Source organism: Mesocricetus auratus, unplaced genomic scaffold (genome assembly GCF_017639785.1).
Source record: "Mesocricetus auratus isolate SY011 unplaced genomic scaffold, BCM_Maur_2.0 Super-Scaffold_100042, whole genome shotgun sequence".
Lineage (NCBI taxonomy): Eukaryota > Metazoa > Chordata > Mammalia > Rodentia > Cricetidae > Mesocricetus > Mesocricetus auratus.
Window position 1 is genome coordinate 9119839 of NW_024429219.1, and position 15478 is coordinate 9135316.

Consider the following 15478-nt stretch of genomic DNA (forward strand, 5'->3'; position numbering starts at 1 on the left):
CTCTTAATTCTTTGCACATTGACCAGTCAAGGAATCTCTGTGTTGATTGTCATCTAGTTCAAGGGGAAGCGTCTCTGATGAGAGCTGAGAGATGCACTGATCTGTGCATGTAGCAACAGGCAGTGAGCAGCTAGAAGTCATTTTAACACTGTGCCCAAGTAGCAGAATAACAGTCCCAGGGTCTCCTCTGGGGCCTATGACTTATCTAGTCACTGGTTCTTGGCCCCATTAACAGTGCCTTATATGGGTTCATCTCATGGAGTGGGTTTTAGATCCAATGAGAAAGTGGTTGATTACTGCCATAACATTCATGTCACTATTACAAAATTTTGTGAAGGGCAAAGGAGTATTGTATTTTCCCTGCTATGATCTGTTCTGTGGCTTTGGAAATTAAAAGACAGATTTACTGGAGATAGATGGTATATGATATTAATCACTTTATATGGATATCTGATGTATACAGACTGCAAAAGGTGGTTAGACCTGAGGGCTTATATTCTATTTTGACAAAGAATCTTCGTCATAAAGAAATGAGAAAATAATGGTGTTGAGACTTTTATAGGCCATCCCTCATGACACTCCCCCTCTCCCTGTTTCTCTCTCTCTCTGTTTCTCTCTCTCTCTCTGTTTCTCTCTCTCTCTCTCTCTCTCTCTCTCTCTCTGTGTCTGTCTCTCTCTGTGTGCCTCTCTCTGTCTCTCTGTATGTGTGTGTGTATGTGTGTGCCCAATGGGACTATGCACCCTGGCACACTGGGCTTTGAATACACCCTCTGGTCAGGTTCCAACCAAGGCTTCCAGAACAGAGGTGAATATAGAAGACAAACATCACTCATAGCTTCCCTTCTAATAACAAATGATGCACACTCATTAACATACCCAACACGCTCTCAAAACAGTGCCCTGAGAGGAAGCTGAAGCTGACCACAGGAAAGAAAAGGTAGGAGACCATAACTCCGCTAGGGAGAGGCTGAAGAGATCTGCCCTGCTGAGAGGTAACATCTGACCTAGCAGATAACAGGGGGATGAGGGAAGGTGTACATGGATATTTTGTTGGTTGAGAGATCTGGGGACCTGGACTTTGGAGGATCAGCTTGGAGTTCAGTGTAGAGGAACAGAAGAGGAGGGGAAGGGAAGGGGATGGCCTTAGGGGGTGTGGTTGTAGTCTGTGTAAACTGCTAAAGATGTTCTAAGGCCATTGGTGTTTTCCCCAATAGGATGAAAGGTCACATGGAAAGTAAGCCCACAAACATCTAATCTTCCAGGTGGAGTCTACCACCAGAGCATCAACCTGTTCGGGAGTAAAAAGTTGAACTCACTAATCCAGTTCCCATGCCAGCTGGCACAGAAGTTATAGTCCAAGACTGACCTGTTGTGAGTCATTTGTGGCTACCAGGTTCTAGTCCCACCTTTTGCCTCCTCAAACATATAAAGTGTGTGTGTTGGTTTGAAAGAAAGTGGCCTCCAAAGGGAGTGGCCATATTAGGAAATGAGGCTTTGTTGGAGGAAGTATGTCACTGTTGGGATAGGCTTTGAGGTCTTCTATGTTTGAGATACTGCCCACTGTCTGAACCTACTTCCTGTTACCTGCACATTAAGATGCAGCAGCTCTTTCTCCAGCACCATGTCTACCTGCACACTGCTATGCCCCCCCATCATACTGATAATGTAAACTACCACCTTAATTAATGTCTTCCTTGATAAGGTTGCTGTTGTTACAGAAGTTCCCGCCTGGTTCTGTAGCCACCCTAGAGCCCCCAAATAAGCACTCAGATGCTATATTAATTATAATAATGTTGGCCATTAGCTAGGGATTCTTATTGGCTAGCTCTGTCTTAATTACTAACCTATTTCTAGCAATCCATGTATTGTCGTGAGGCTGTGGATTACCCAGTCATGCCAAGAATAGTGTTACTCCTCTGGCAGCCTACATGTTAACCCTCTGCCTACATTTCTCAGAATCCTCCTCATATCCTAGTCCCACCTATCATCCTGACTCATTAGCCACAGTGCTTTGTTCATCAACCAATAAGAGAAACATATGTACAGAAGACATTCCCATCATGCTGTGATCCTGGTATCTCTTTACAGCAATAAAAACCCTAACTAAGACAGTGGTCTTGACTTTCAGGCTTACCAGTGGATTCCATCCCTGTCATTCACACTTAAAGAACACCACAGAGTTTCTGACAAGTACATAGTTGATGGTCAGACTACCATGGGAAAGATAGTCACCATTTGCAAACTTCATTGTTTGGTAGTTTTCATAACCCACTCACTTTATGACACCCAGAAGCCCTGGAGTACATGGAAATTTATTCTGCTATGTGGGTGAGGGAATTATGAAAAAAGTTGTCACTGAGTCACCAAGTTTGGGGCACACAGTTTGGAGCAGAAATTGAACTAGGCATGGAACTCATAGCTGCAAAGACTATACCAAGAAACTTCAAGTTTGTGGTAGGCTTTGGGCCAGCACTCAACTTTACTGTGTGCTGTGTATGGCAAGGGCATCATGTGAGCTATAAAATACCATTTATGAGCTTTGACAAAGTCCTGAGTTGATCTATATAATACTTTGGACAATAGTCATAGAGAGGAAGGAATGGATGTCTGTAGAGGGCAGCCAACTGGTATTTCTTTCTATCTTTCCACAGGGGAATGTACTGGAGAAGATGAAAATTTGCTCCATGCCTCACTTTTTCCGCTTTATGCAAGACCTGCTGGTACCAAAGAATAACTATGGTGTGTTGGTAAAAAACCTGCATTTTGGAACAATCCCTGTGAGGCTGTTCCAACCCAAGACAGCCTCCTCTGGCCCCCGGCGAGGCATCATCTTCTACCATGGAGGAGGTTGTGTGTTTGGTGGCCTGGGTAAGAAGTGTTTCTGAGGCATTGGAAGGGAGGGGGTTGTCATAACTGACATAAATACATCTATGTTCCACTGGGAATTCTTGGGAAGGATCCAAAGAAAGCAGTAGCCAGAAATTCTTCTGAGGAGGTCACATAGAGGATGAGGGTCATGTTGGCCCATAAGGTTGCAGTTTCCATGTAAATGTTTTCTATAGTAAATCTTACTCCAGAAGGGGAGACAGTGTCACAAGCAGCCAAGTAAGTGGTGTGATACCTCCCTTCCATTCTTTCTCAAAGGCACTGGCTCATTTGAGATCTCCAAATCACACACATCTCTCAGCTCTGCTGAACCAACACAGTGCAGCACATCTGTATCCACCCCACCCCTTCAGTTAGTCATCCTAATGGTACCCTCGTCTCCATTTCTTAACTTGTAGGATGTTCCTTTTTATGAATCATGAGGGTCTTAAAACACACCTCATAGAACATTTCTTCAGTCTAGCCCCTTCTTTGCCCCCTGTGATATCCTCTCCCATGCAGTTACTTTTTGTCCCCTTGCTATGCTGCAGCACAGACTCTGTTACACACAGCACACATTCTGAGATAATCAGTTTTGGTCTTCCATGCATGCTGTTTTGTTCTCAAAACATGACCCCTGTGTCTGGCTTGGAACGTGTTAGCACCCCTTTGGTCCTGGATCTTTTCACAAATAGCCTTTCTAGAGTAGCCTCTCCTAACATCTATCTACAGAATTTGTCTGCCATTCTGAGGCTAAACACCTACCCTCCAACTCTACCTGTGATATCTTCCTCAATGAATGTCTTTATGGCATTTGTCATCCTCTGAGCTTGTTTTGGTTTCCCCCCTTTTTTCTTTTTGCCATCTTTCTGTGCCTACTAAGAATGGGAACTCTAAGAGGGAGAGACCTAGGTGGTCGGTATGGTTGGATCCCCAGTACTTGGCTTTATTGTTCGTATTTTTGATGGACTTATAAAAAACATGGATATGTGTTGAGTGAAAGGACAATTTTATAAAGGAACAACTGACTGAATGAACAAGAAACACAGATGTAGACAAGGACAGATGGATGTCCCTCTCCATTTGTAGAACAGGATTCGACAGGGATTACTTACTGCCACCTTGTGGTAGAAATATCTGTGGCTATTCTACACCTGAAATTGCTGAATATGATGCCCACAAATTAACTATGATTAGAACCCAGGTATGGGTCCCATCCTTGTTCAGGAGCACTTTTCAGTGTCAGTAACCCTTGGGAACCTCCCCCTAGATTGCCAAGCTCTTCAGTGGTGTAAAACACCCCTAGAAATGCTACTTATATGAGTTGCTAAAGTCCTGGTGTTCCTTTGGTTCAGTGTCCACAGAGACTTATCACTTATCTCATTCCTGTCCTATTCATCCCAAGCAGAGTCAGGGACAGGTACAAAACTCTGAAACTGGGGCAGCTAGAGGCTCTTAATTGGAGGAAGGATGTGAGTAAGACAGATTGTGGGGAAGTTGGATAGGGAAAGTGCCTAAGTAGTGACTAAGAGGGACTCCATAACGACTGTCCATTAATGTCACATCACTCCCAGTCCCCTCCTACAAGTCAATTCAGTCCCTGTCTAACGAAGTCCCAGACATCTGTACTTAAGAAAGCCTGAATGATGCTAATATACAGACTTCTTGTCCAGTCAGCCAGTCCCAAATAACCACACAGAGACTTATTAATTGTAAATGTTTAGTTGATAGCTTAGGCTTGCCTCCAGCCAGCTCTTACAACTTACATTAATCCATTTCTATTATCTATGTGCTGTCCCAAGGCTCATTTACCTCATAGATAAACTTTCCATGTTGCTTCTTCCATATTTGGCTTGAGACTCCTCAGACTCCACCCTTCTTCCTCACAGCATCATCTGCCTGGCTGTCCTGTCCATACCTCCTGCCTCACTATCAGCCAGTCAGCTCTTTTATTAAACCAATCAGAAAGTTCCTTAGCAAAGACACACCTACACAGTGTGCAAAAGGATTATTCTATAACATTTCCCCCTTTTGTCTAATTAAAAAGGAAGGTTTTAACTTTAATGCAGTAAAACTATACATAAAAAACTTTTAGCAATTAAGAATTATAGTTACAATATCCTGTCTATTTGTATTTGGAAAAATTAAAGAAACAATTCTGTTTTTTATCTTATCGTTATAAGTCTAAAGTATTATACCAAATTTCCTTTTTTTCACAATTAAGGAAAAAATTTTAAATATATTTTATTTAAATTAGAAACAATCTTATTTTATATATCAATCCCAGTTCCCTCTCCCTCCCATTCTCCCATGGTCCCATCAACCCCCCCCGCTACCATTCACTCCCCAGGGAGAGTGAGGCCATCCATGGGGGAATCATCAAAGTCTATCACATCATTTGGGACAGAGCCTAGGCCCTCCTCCATGTGTTTAGGCTGAAAGAATATCTCTCCATGGTGGAATGGGTTCCTAAAGTCATTTTTACACTAGGAATAAATACTGGTTCTACCATAAGAGGCGCCATACACTGCCTAAGCCTCCTAATTGTCACCCATGTTCAGGGGGCCTGGTTTGGTCCTATGCTGGCTCCCCAGCTGTCTGGCTGGGGTTCATGAGCTCCCACTTGTTCAGCTGTTTCTGTGGGTTCCCTAGTCTGGTCTTGATCCCTTTGCTCATTACTCCTCCCTCTCTACAACTGGGTTTCAGGAATTGGCTCAGTGTTTAGCTGTGAATCTCTGCTTCTGCTTCCATCAGCTACCGGGTGAAGACTCTAGGATAGCATATAAGGTAGATCAATCTCATCATAGAGGAAAGACATTTAAGGTAGTCTCTCCACTACTAGTTAGATTGTTATTTGGGGTCATCCTTTTATAACTCTGGACATTTCCCTTGTGCCAGATTTCTCTTTAAACCTATAATGGCTCCCTCTATTAAGGTACTTTTCTTGCTCTCCTCTATTCATCCCTGACTCAATCTTCCTGATCCCTCATGTTCTCCTCCTACCTCCTCTTCTTCCCTCCTCTTTCTCCTACCTCCCTTCCCCTCTCTCTTGCCTAAAATTATAAGTTTAATTATTTAGTCTTTAACATCCTGAAGGACCCCAGAAGGATATAATGTTACCTAATGACAGGGACACCCGACTGTCTGGACAATCACCCAAAGTTCTTCTGCAATGTTAGAACATCCAACTTTGGCCTACAGACCTGGTATATCTGACAGACATTCTGCAGGTCATTGAAATGCTTGAAGAACATCTATCTATCTAAACATAACTATTTAATCTTGAAAACATACCTAATATGACTACAAGCTTGATTATTATAGATGACTAACTACTAACCTGTATTTCTTAATTTTACTATATACATATGGGTTTTTTTGGTTTTACGAGACAGAGTTTCTCTGTATTATTTTGGAGGCTGTTGATCCAGCCTAGCCTCGAACTCACAGAGATCTGCCTGCCTCTGCCTCCCGAGTGCTGGGATTAAAGGCATGCACCACCACCGCCCGGCTACAATATATTTTTAAATGAGCTGTAAAAACAAGAGTAGAAACATACATACAGTATAAAAGTGACTTTAAATTTGTATCAATAGACCAAAATCTATGCCAATGTAAAACTCTTTGAGAGTAATAGATTTTTTTGGATTGAAGGAGATTCAATAACCTACCCTTTATCTTATCATTCCTATATCGTATCTCCCCTTTTCTTTAGAAAGAGATCTTTGAATTTAACTATTTTGTTTAGCCTTTTTTACTAAAACCAGTAACAATTTGTAACCAACTCCCATTAAATGATAATAAACACCCATAATTCATCTTTTGGGAGCATGGGTGCTGTTCTCTAGACTGCTTGCTATTGTTAGAGAGTGTTGGTATCTTTGGGGGAAATTCAGAATAATTTCTGGAGTAGTTTGTTAGACTGGACGATCTCAGCCAGCAGCCTTTAAGCTGTTCTGGATGTGGGTTTCATCAGCATGGTCTTGACTGCCTTGCTCATCACTCCTCCAACTCTGTTACTGGGTTCCAGGGGTTCAGTTCAGTGTTTAGTTGTGAGTATCTGTCTCTGCTTCCATCAGTCACAGGATGGAGGTTCTAGGATGTCACATAAGGTAGTCACCAATCTTATCATCAGGTAAGGGCTATTAATGTAGTCTCTCTGCTATTACTTAGTTTTCCAGTTGGTGTTATCCTTGTACATCTCTGGGAATCTCACTAGTGTCATCTATCTCTTCAAAGCTATAATGACTCCAACTATTATGGTATCTCTCATCCTGGTCCCCTCTATTCTTACCCCGACTGAGCCTTCCTGCTCCCCTATGTCTTCTTCTACCCTCCTCCTATCCTCCTCTCTTTTTCCTGGTTCCCTCTCTTCTCCCCCAACCCATGTTCCCAATATGCTCAGGAGATCTTGCCTCTTTCCACTTCTCTGGGGTACAATGCATTTCTCTTGGGAACCTCCCTGCTTCCCAGCCTACAATCCCAGGCTGACACTCCCCTGATCCATGTATAAAATCCATATATGAGTGAATACATACCATGTTTATCTTTTTGTAACTGGGTTACCTCACTCAGGATGGGTTCTTCCAATGCCATCCATTTACCTGCAAATTTCAAGATTCTATTGTGTTTTTCTGCTGAGTATTACCACATTTTCTCTATCCACTCTTCAGTTGTGTGGCATTTAGGTTGCTTCCAGGATCTGGCTATTACAAATAATGGTGCTATGAACACAGTGGAATAGACATCCTTGATGTATGAATGGGCATCTTCTGGGTATATGCCCAAGAGTGGAATTGCTGGGTCGTGTGGTAGACTGATTCCCATTTTCCTGAGGAATCTCCATACTGATTTCCAAAGTGGCTGTACAAGTTTGCACTCCCACCAGCAATGGATGAGTCTTTCCCTTTCTCTGCATCCGCTCCAGCATAAGCTGCCACTGGTGTTTTTGATTTTAGCCATTCTGACAGGAGTAAGATGGTATCTTCCTCTCCTGGTGGGTAGGCCACCAGGGTTCCCTTTCGGTGGGTGCAAGCAAATCCAATACTCTCTGGCCTCTGCTCTCTGCTCTCTGCCCTCTGCCCTGGGTTTGGGTGGAAGTGGAGCAGCTCTCTCTTCAGGCTCCTGGTCACTTGGTAGTCCTTCCAGGGGGCAGTCAACCTGGTTTCTGTCCCCAAGCCAGGGGATCGAGAGAGGGCGAGCAGGAGGAAATTGGGTCAAAGATGGGGACCTGGTGTTCACTTCTGTCCTCTGGTACTCTCTGGTACACTGTGGGCAGAAGTGTACCAGCTCTCTCTACAGGCTCCTGGTCGATTGGTCATCATCTCTGGGAAGGGAGGGTCGACCTGGCTGCAGTCCCCAAGCCAGGGGCTTCGAGAAAGGGTGAGCGGGAGGAAATCGGGTCTCTTTTTTCTTATTTTTAATTTAAATTAGAAACAAGCTTGCTTCACATGTCAATCCCAGCTCCCTCTCCCAGCCCTCCTCCCCTGCCTCTCCCTGACTATGCCTCCCAGCCGCCTACCTAATCCCCACTCTGATCCCCAGGGAGGGTGAGGCCCTCCATGGAGGATCTCCAGAGTCTGTCGTTTTATTCAGGGCAGGGCCTAGGCCTTCCCCCAAGAGTCCAGGCTGAGAGAGCATCCCTTATTGTGGGATGGGCACCCAAAGTCCATTTGTATGCCGGGGATAAATACTACACAAGGTCCCATAGATTTCCTAGGCCTCCTCACTGACACCCACATTGAGGGGGTCTGGATTAGTCCCATGCTGGTCTCTCAGCCATCAGTCTGGGGTCCAAGAGCTCCCCCTTGTTCAAGTCAGCTGTTTCTGTGGGTTAAACAAGCCCAGTCTTGACCCCTTTGCTCATTAATCCTCCCTTTCTGTCACTGGATTTCAGGAGTTCATTTCAGTAATACTACGTATTTTTTATGACTCCCTATACCATTTTCCTTTTTTCTCTTCCAAGCCTGTGTACATTTTTTAACATACTGTAACCCATTTAGAGGGATTTTATCCAGATCTCTCTTTACTGAACATCTGTAACCTTTTCTGTCTTCATAAGCAAAACCCCAAACCTGCCATGTTGCACACTGGCAGAGCTCACATCGGTAGAGCTTGCACTGGAGGTTCACGTCCACAGGCAGCAGCTGGAAGATGCTTCTCTGTGCTGTAGCCAGAATGAGGGACATAAGACTAGGAAGCTGTGTTTGGCTCCATTTTTGTGTGTTTAGAACCTTTTTAAACCTTATTCAGGTCTTACATGGATGTAGGTACCAGATGTTTGGGTGCCATTTGTAGGTGAAGTTTTTCATCGGGACTGTCATCAGCTCTGTTCCACCAGCCACTTCCCAAATAACCAGTCAGACACTTATTATTAATTACAAATGCTTGGCTGATATCTTAGGCTTGTCTCCACCCAAGTTCTTACAACTTAAATTAACCCATTTCTATTACTCTACATGCTGCCCCGATGATCATTTACCTCATCTATGAACTTTCCATGTTGCTTCTTCTGCATCTGGCTTAAGATTCTTCAAACTCCACCCTTCTTCCTCCCAGCATCCTCTGTCTGGCTGTCCTGCCCATACCTACCCATCAGCTCTTTTATTAAGTCAATCAAAAAGTGCCTTGGCAAAGACACATCTTCACAGTGTACAGATTATTCCATAACAACACAGCAAGGTTGAAGCATGATTGTTCCAAACCTTGAACACAGAGCTGGCCTCCTGCCTTAGCTGAGATTCCTTGGTGCATTGGCTTCAGGACCCGTTTTTACTTCTTACCGTGTCATTGAAAGTCCTTGTTTTCACCTACCAATTGCCTATCATCACTACATTACTTGGTAAACTTTACAATCCTGATTCTTGCCTTCCTAGTTCAGAGTTGCTGGTCCACTGGGTTTTGGCATTCTTAGCAGAACATGTTCACAGACTAACTGGTGCCTCTGCATGCCAGTATCCAGAGGGCTGGACAGGGCTGAGTGGAAGATGCATGTCTCTGGTTCTGTTCCTGGCACTGGACCTTGATGCTCCACCTTCTGGACTTCAGATGTACCACCCTCCTAAATGAAATGTTTCATCCAGCCTTTGTGTATTTCCTATTCAATATGAACTATATGAAATGCTTAATAGTCCTAACATGTCATTCCAAACCTCACAATTCTTGTCTTTGTCCTTTCAGATTCCCTGGCTTCCTAGTCCCCAGTTTCTTCCCTATAAAGCTCAATGATACAGAAGATGAGACACAAAGTTCCCTTGAACCCTGACATTGACATTAAGAATGGTGATTGGCTTTTCCAGGGAGGATGTTACCTCCTTACTCACAGCACAAGCATCTGTCTTAGGGCTGTAGTAGAAAGTTCTAGATCCTCCTCATGGGCTGCATTGGATCTGCTCTTGTCTTACAGATTGTTACCACAACATGTGCAGCTACCTGGCCCGGGAGACAGATTCAGTGCTGCTGTCAGTGGGGTGAGTAGCTTGTAATAGACATTGACTTCATCAGGTACCTGGATGAGTCATTGTAGTGTTAATACAAGATTAGATGGCCCTGTGTTACGATAACTCTTCCCACCAGCCTGGTCCTAGTGCTGCATCAGCCCCAAATAACATATGAGACATATTAATTATAAGCTGTTGGTTGGTGACTAGGATTTCTTATAGGTTAACTCTGTCTTAAGTATTAACCCATAACTATTAATTTGTATTTCTATATGTTCTTATTTTACTGAGATCCCAAGACACATGCATCCTCTCCTCCTGGGATCACATGGCGACTTCTCTTACTACACTTCCCAAAATCTTCTTTGTCTCCTAGTCCCACCTATCTTGTTTTCCTATTGGAAAACAGTGTTTTATTCATCAACCAATATGAGAAACATACGTACAAAAGAATTTCCCCATCAACACTGCTTTGCTCTGGACCAGTCACTCCCTGTCCATTCAGTAAATGAAGCAGAAAGGCACATCATGATGTGAAGGAATCCAGGAAGTGAAAAATTAAATAAAACTTTTCAACAACTTGCATCAAACCCAATACCATCTTTATCATAGTATAAAATAATTAAAAATCAGTAGGATATGTTTTATGGATACCTAGAGACACAATACATTGATGTCAAAAGAAAATGGATGATGGATCAGAGTGTCTTACTTACCTTTTTTGTCGCTGTGATAAAACACCACAACTGAGGCTGGAGAGATGGCTCAGGGGTTAAGAGCATGTGTTACTTTTGCAGAGGACCTGAGGTTAGTTCCCAGCACCCATATCAAAAGTTCAGTGACCATTGGTGGTTCAAGTTCCAGAGGATCCCACACCCTCTTCTGGTTCCTGTGAACACTGTACCATGTGCACAAAACCCCACACAGACTCATACATATACACATAATTATAAACTAAAATAAAAATATTTAATGAAAATCCACCACAACCAAAGGCAACTTAAGGAAGAGAGAATGCATTTCAGCTTATGATTCCAGGAGGATAAGAGTCCATCATAGCAGGCAGCAGGCAGGGCAGTAAGAGTAGCAAGCCGAGAGGTCACATCTTAAACCACAAGCACAAAGCAGAGAATGAATAGTAAGTGGGACAAGGCTATAAACACCAAAAAACCCACTAGCAATGACATACATCCTCTGGCAAGACTCCACCTCCCAAAGGTTCCACCATCTTGCTAAACAGTGCTACCAACTGGAAAGCAAGTGTTCAATTATCTGAGCCTATGGGGGACAGTTCTCATTCAAACCACCACACAGAGTAACCTTCCTCTCAACATGTTGGCAATGGCCTGGAGAAGATAATGGACCAGTAAAGGATGGCTCATGTGAAGCCCAAAGCTTTTGTTGGAATGATGATTCTGACAGTTCTCGGTACACTGTTAAAACCTGTCTACCCAATGCCAGACACACAGGGACCAAGTTAGAGTGACTTAAGACCCAACTCTACTCTTCTGCAAACAAATGGAGTTTCTGAGTAGAAGGAAGGCAGAGGGGGATGTTCACTATAATTCCATTTCCCATTCCAAGAGAACATGAGTAAATGGAACATAGTAAACTTTAAATAGAAAACACTGAGAGAAAATCAAAGGTCCCCTGTTAGACTGTTTTTATAATGGCTCCCTCACACTTTGGCATCTCTTAGGCTGGGTAGACAGTGCAGATATTGTGACTGGAAGAAGTCAGTAAGTGTATTAGTCAGGGTTCTCTAGAGCAACAAAAATGGATAGGATGAATTTTAAATTTATTAAAACTATTGAGATGAATATAAAATGAATACTTAATAAAATAAATTTAGTAAAAATAGTCTTACAGGCTATTGTCTAGCTGTCTCTCAGTGGGAAGAGCAAGAGTCATATAGCTGTTCTGACTACAATACTGGATGCCTCAACAATCCCAATCTGGTGCTGAGGTTCCAAAGGATTCCTAGAGAGCTGCTGGTCTTTAGGCTGTGTTGGAATTTCACAGAAGTAAGTTCCAATAAGATAAGGAATGTCTCAGCAACTGGATAGATGAGCTTGCCAGCAAGACTAAGGAAAAGCAGGCGAAACACAAAAGTTTCTTCACTATCTTTTTATGTTGGCTGCCACCAGAAGATGTAGCCGAGATTTATGGTGGGTCTTCTTAACTCAAATGCTCTAATCAAGAAAACCCCTCACAAGTGCTGGCTGGATTTTTGTTGAGTCCAGATATTGTCAAACTGATAACCAAGATCAGTCATCACATTGAACATGTATGATTCTCTCTGATGACAAGACAAAGACAGCATCTTTAGAGTCTCCAGGGACCTCCTCCTAACTGGCTTCTGTGGTAACTGACCTTAAATCATTGGAACTCAAATCTCAGAAGTCCTTGCAGATGATGAAGATCTCTTGCATGCAGAGCACAGAAACAGACACTCCTCTGCTGGCATCTCCACACCATTGGGCTACATCTTCTCCTTGCTCCTTAGGTGCGCACGACAAGATTCCTGACTACCGGTAGTGAATTTTGTGGTGAATGGCAAAGTTCTGGCCTACAGGTCTGAGCATTGTGAGGCAGGGACTGGAGAGTTGCAGTGAGTAGTGCCTGGGAAGAGATATCCAAGTGATGCTGAAACACAAGGAGACTATCACTCTTACCTTTTCTCTTGTTGCCCTTCATTCTCCTCCCATGCCTCTCTCTTCTTTCCTGGTATGTCCAGCTCATCTGTCATCATCTTGACTTTATTTAACCTTATCCTCCCGGTCTTTACTGACAGGCAATTAAAAAGGCCTTGCCTTGTCCCTGTCATTGCTTGTTTTTCCACTTTCAGTGAGAATTATCTTCCAGTACAATTAGCTTTCAACTTGCATAATTATGTGTGAGCTCTGTTGATCTATATGTGTTTGAATGGAGAATCTTTGCCATTCTGACTCTGGGCAGGTTCTTCAAAGTCAAATAGAAAACAATGATGATCATCTTTCAGTCTAATTTTCTTCCTGTTGCTGTGATAAGACTGTAACTTGAAGGCAGGCATGCTTGCTAATCTGCAAAGCATTACATCTGACCAAGGAACTCACTTCACAGCCAAATACAACAGAAACCATGGAGAATATTTCTTGATTGCTGGCTTGTAGGCTCATGCATAATAGCCTAGGATCACCTGTCTAGGGAATGATGCTGCCCATGGTGGTATCAGCCTTCTTGTTCCAATTAACAATCAAGATAACCATCCTACACAGACATACCCACAGGCCAGTTTTTAGTTTGTTTGATTGTTTTTGGTTTTATATATTTTCAAGACGGGGTTTCTTTTTGTAACAGTCCTGCCAATCCCAGAACGTGCTTTGTACATCAGTCTAGCTTTGAACTCACAGAGATCCACCTGTCTTTGCCTCCTGAGTGCTTGGATTAAAGGCATGTGCCACTGTGCCAGACTCAGCCCACAAGCCAATTTAATCTAGGAGATTCCTCAACTGAGGCTCTCCTCTCAGATGATTATAGATTCTGTTAGATTGGCAATTAAAGTTAACCAGGACATCATCTTTATTTTGGGGGTCATTTCTAAGGTTTAATCAGGCTCTGTCTCCTCTGGGCATAGAGATCACTATTTGTATAGCCTCTATTAAACCCTGTATTTGTTAGTGTGTTACATTTTTTCATTTTGTTTTTTTTTCCTCCTCAGGTACCGTAAGCTTCCTGACCACCATCACCCTGCTGCTTTCCTGGATTGCCTGAATGCCACTATCCACTTCATGAAAGACCTGAAAACCTATGGGGTAGACCCTGCCAGGGTGGTGGTTAGTGGGGAAAGCGTTGGAGGTTTGGGTGCAGCCTCTATTACCCAAATGTTATTGGGCAGACAAGATCTTCCCCGGTTTCGGGCTCAGGTTCTGATTTATCCAATTCTCCAGCAGATCAATTTTCAGTTACTATCTTACCAGCAGAATCAAAATTCCCCATTCCTACCTAGGAAATTTTTGATGAGCTGTGTGTGTAAGTATTTGGCCATTGACCTGTCTTGGATGGATGCTATGTTGAAAGGTGCTGTTATACCCCCAGACTATTGGGAGAAGTACAACAAATGGCTGAGCTCTGACAACATCCCACAAAGATTTAAGAGTCAAGGCACACAACCCAAATTTCCTGGAATTTTTAATGAAACTGCCTATCTGGAAACCAACAGTATTTTCAATTTAGAAGTTTCACCTCTACTGGCAGATGACAAAACCATTGCTCAGCTTCCTGAAGCATTCCTGGTGAGCTGCGAGCATGACATTCTCCGTGATGACACCTTGCTCTACAAGAAACGCTTGGAGGACCAGGGGGTCCCTGTGACCTGGTGCCATGTGGAAGATGGCTTTCATGGGAGCATGCTTTTATTTGATAAGAATATTTTCTCTTTTCCTTGTTCACATAAGATTATGAATTCTACAATCAGTTACATAAAGGGCATATGAGGCCTTCAGGATGAAGCCAGTAGCCAAATAATTACTTAGGGATCACAATTAACACTCTAGTACTGCAAACAAACAAGCCACCTTAAAGAAACAAGTAAACAAGCAGACCAAAAAACAAAAAGAAAACCCATAAAGTCAAAGAAATAGTGATAACCCACATAAGTAGGATAAGTCAAGCATGGCCTCTGACATCAGTGAAGGACTTGGTTGAGTACCTCACATCATAGGGAAGAGACAGAGTTGAGGACCTGCTGGGTGCGCAGATTCTCACCATTTCTGGCCCCTTCCTTCAAGGGCAATGTTCAGTTGTAACTAGTGGAACTCTACCACTATCCATTAGAGAAGGAATATCATGGGATTGTGTAGAAGCATTCCTCTACAGCTCTGTGCAGAGTAGACACCACCAAGCTGCCACATGGTCACTGGTGGATGAATCTGTATCCAGTGATGACATAGCATTGCAGGGGCCATACTGATGGATGAAATCAAAGTTACTGGTTACAGACTATCTTATATTTTCTGTTTCTGGCCTGAAAATCTTTGCAGAGAAGCTCTTCACAGACCCATCTGCCCTTAGACTGAATTACAGGGAAATTTCATTTGTAGGAAAGAGAGGCAGGGAATGAGGAATAAGAGAGTAGTTGATGGGAAGAGTGAGCTTTGAGGGGTGGTGAGCCTGGTCTGGACTCAAATCTTTAA

At 43.2% G+C, this 15478-nt stretch overlaps 1 protein-coding gene across 1 annotated transcript; it reads left to right on the forward strand.

The window, feature by feature from the left end:
• The first annotated feature begins 702 nt into the window (after nt 1-702).
• Nucleotides 703-14779, forward strand: LOC101841643 (arylacetamide deacetylase-like 4). Its single transcript, XM_040735097.1, has 4 exons — nt 703-937; nt 2652-2868; nt 10271-10334; nt 14005-14779. The coding sequence occupies exons 2-4, from the start codon at nt 2670-2672 to the stop codon at nt 14777-14779; spliced, it is 1038 nt and encodes a 345-aa protein (XP_040591031.1). The 5' UTR covers nt 703-937; nt 2652-2669.
• Nucleotides 14780-15478: the final 699 nt, after the last annotated feature.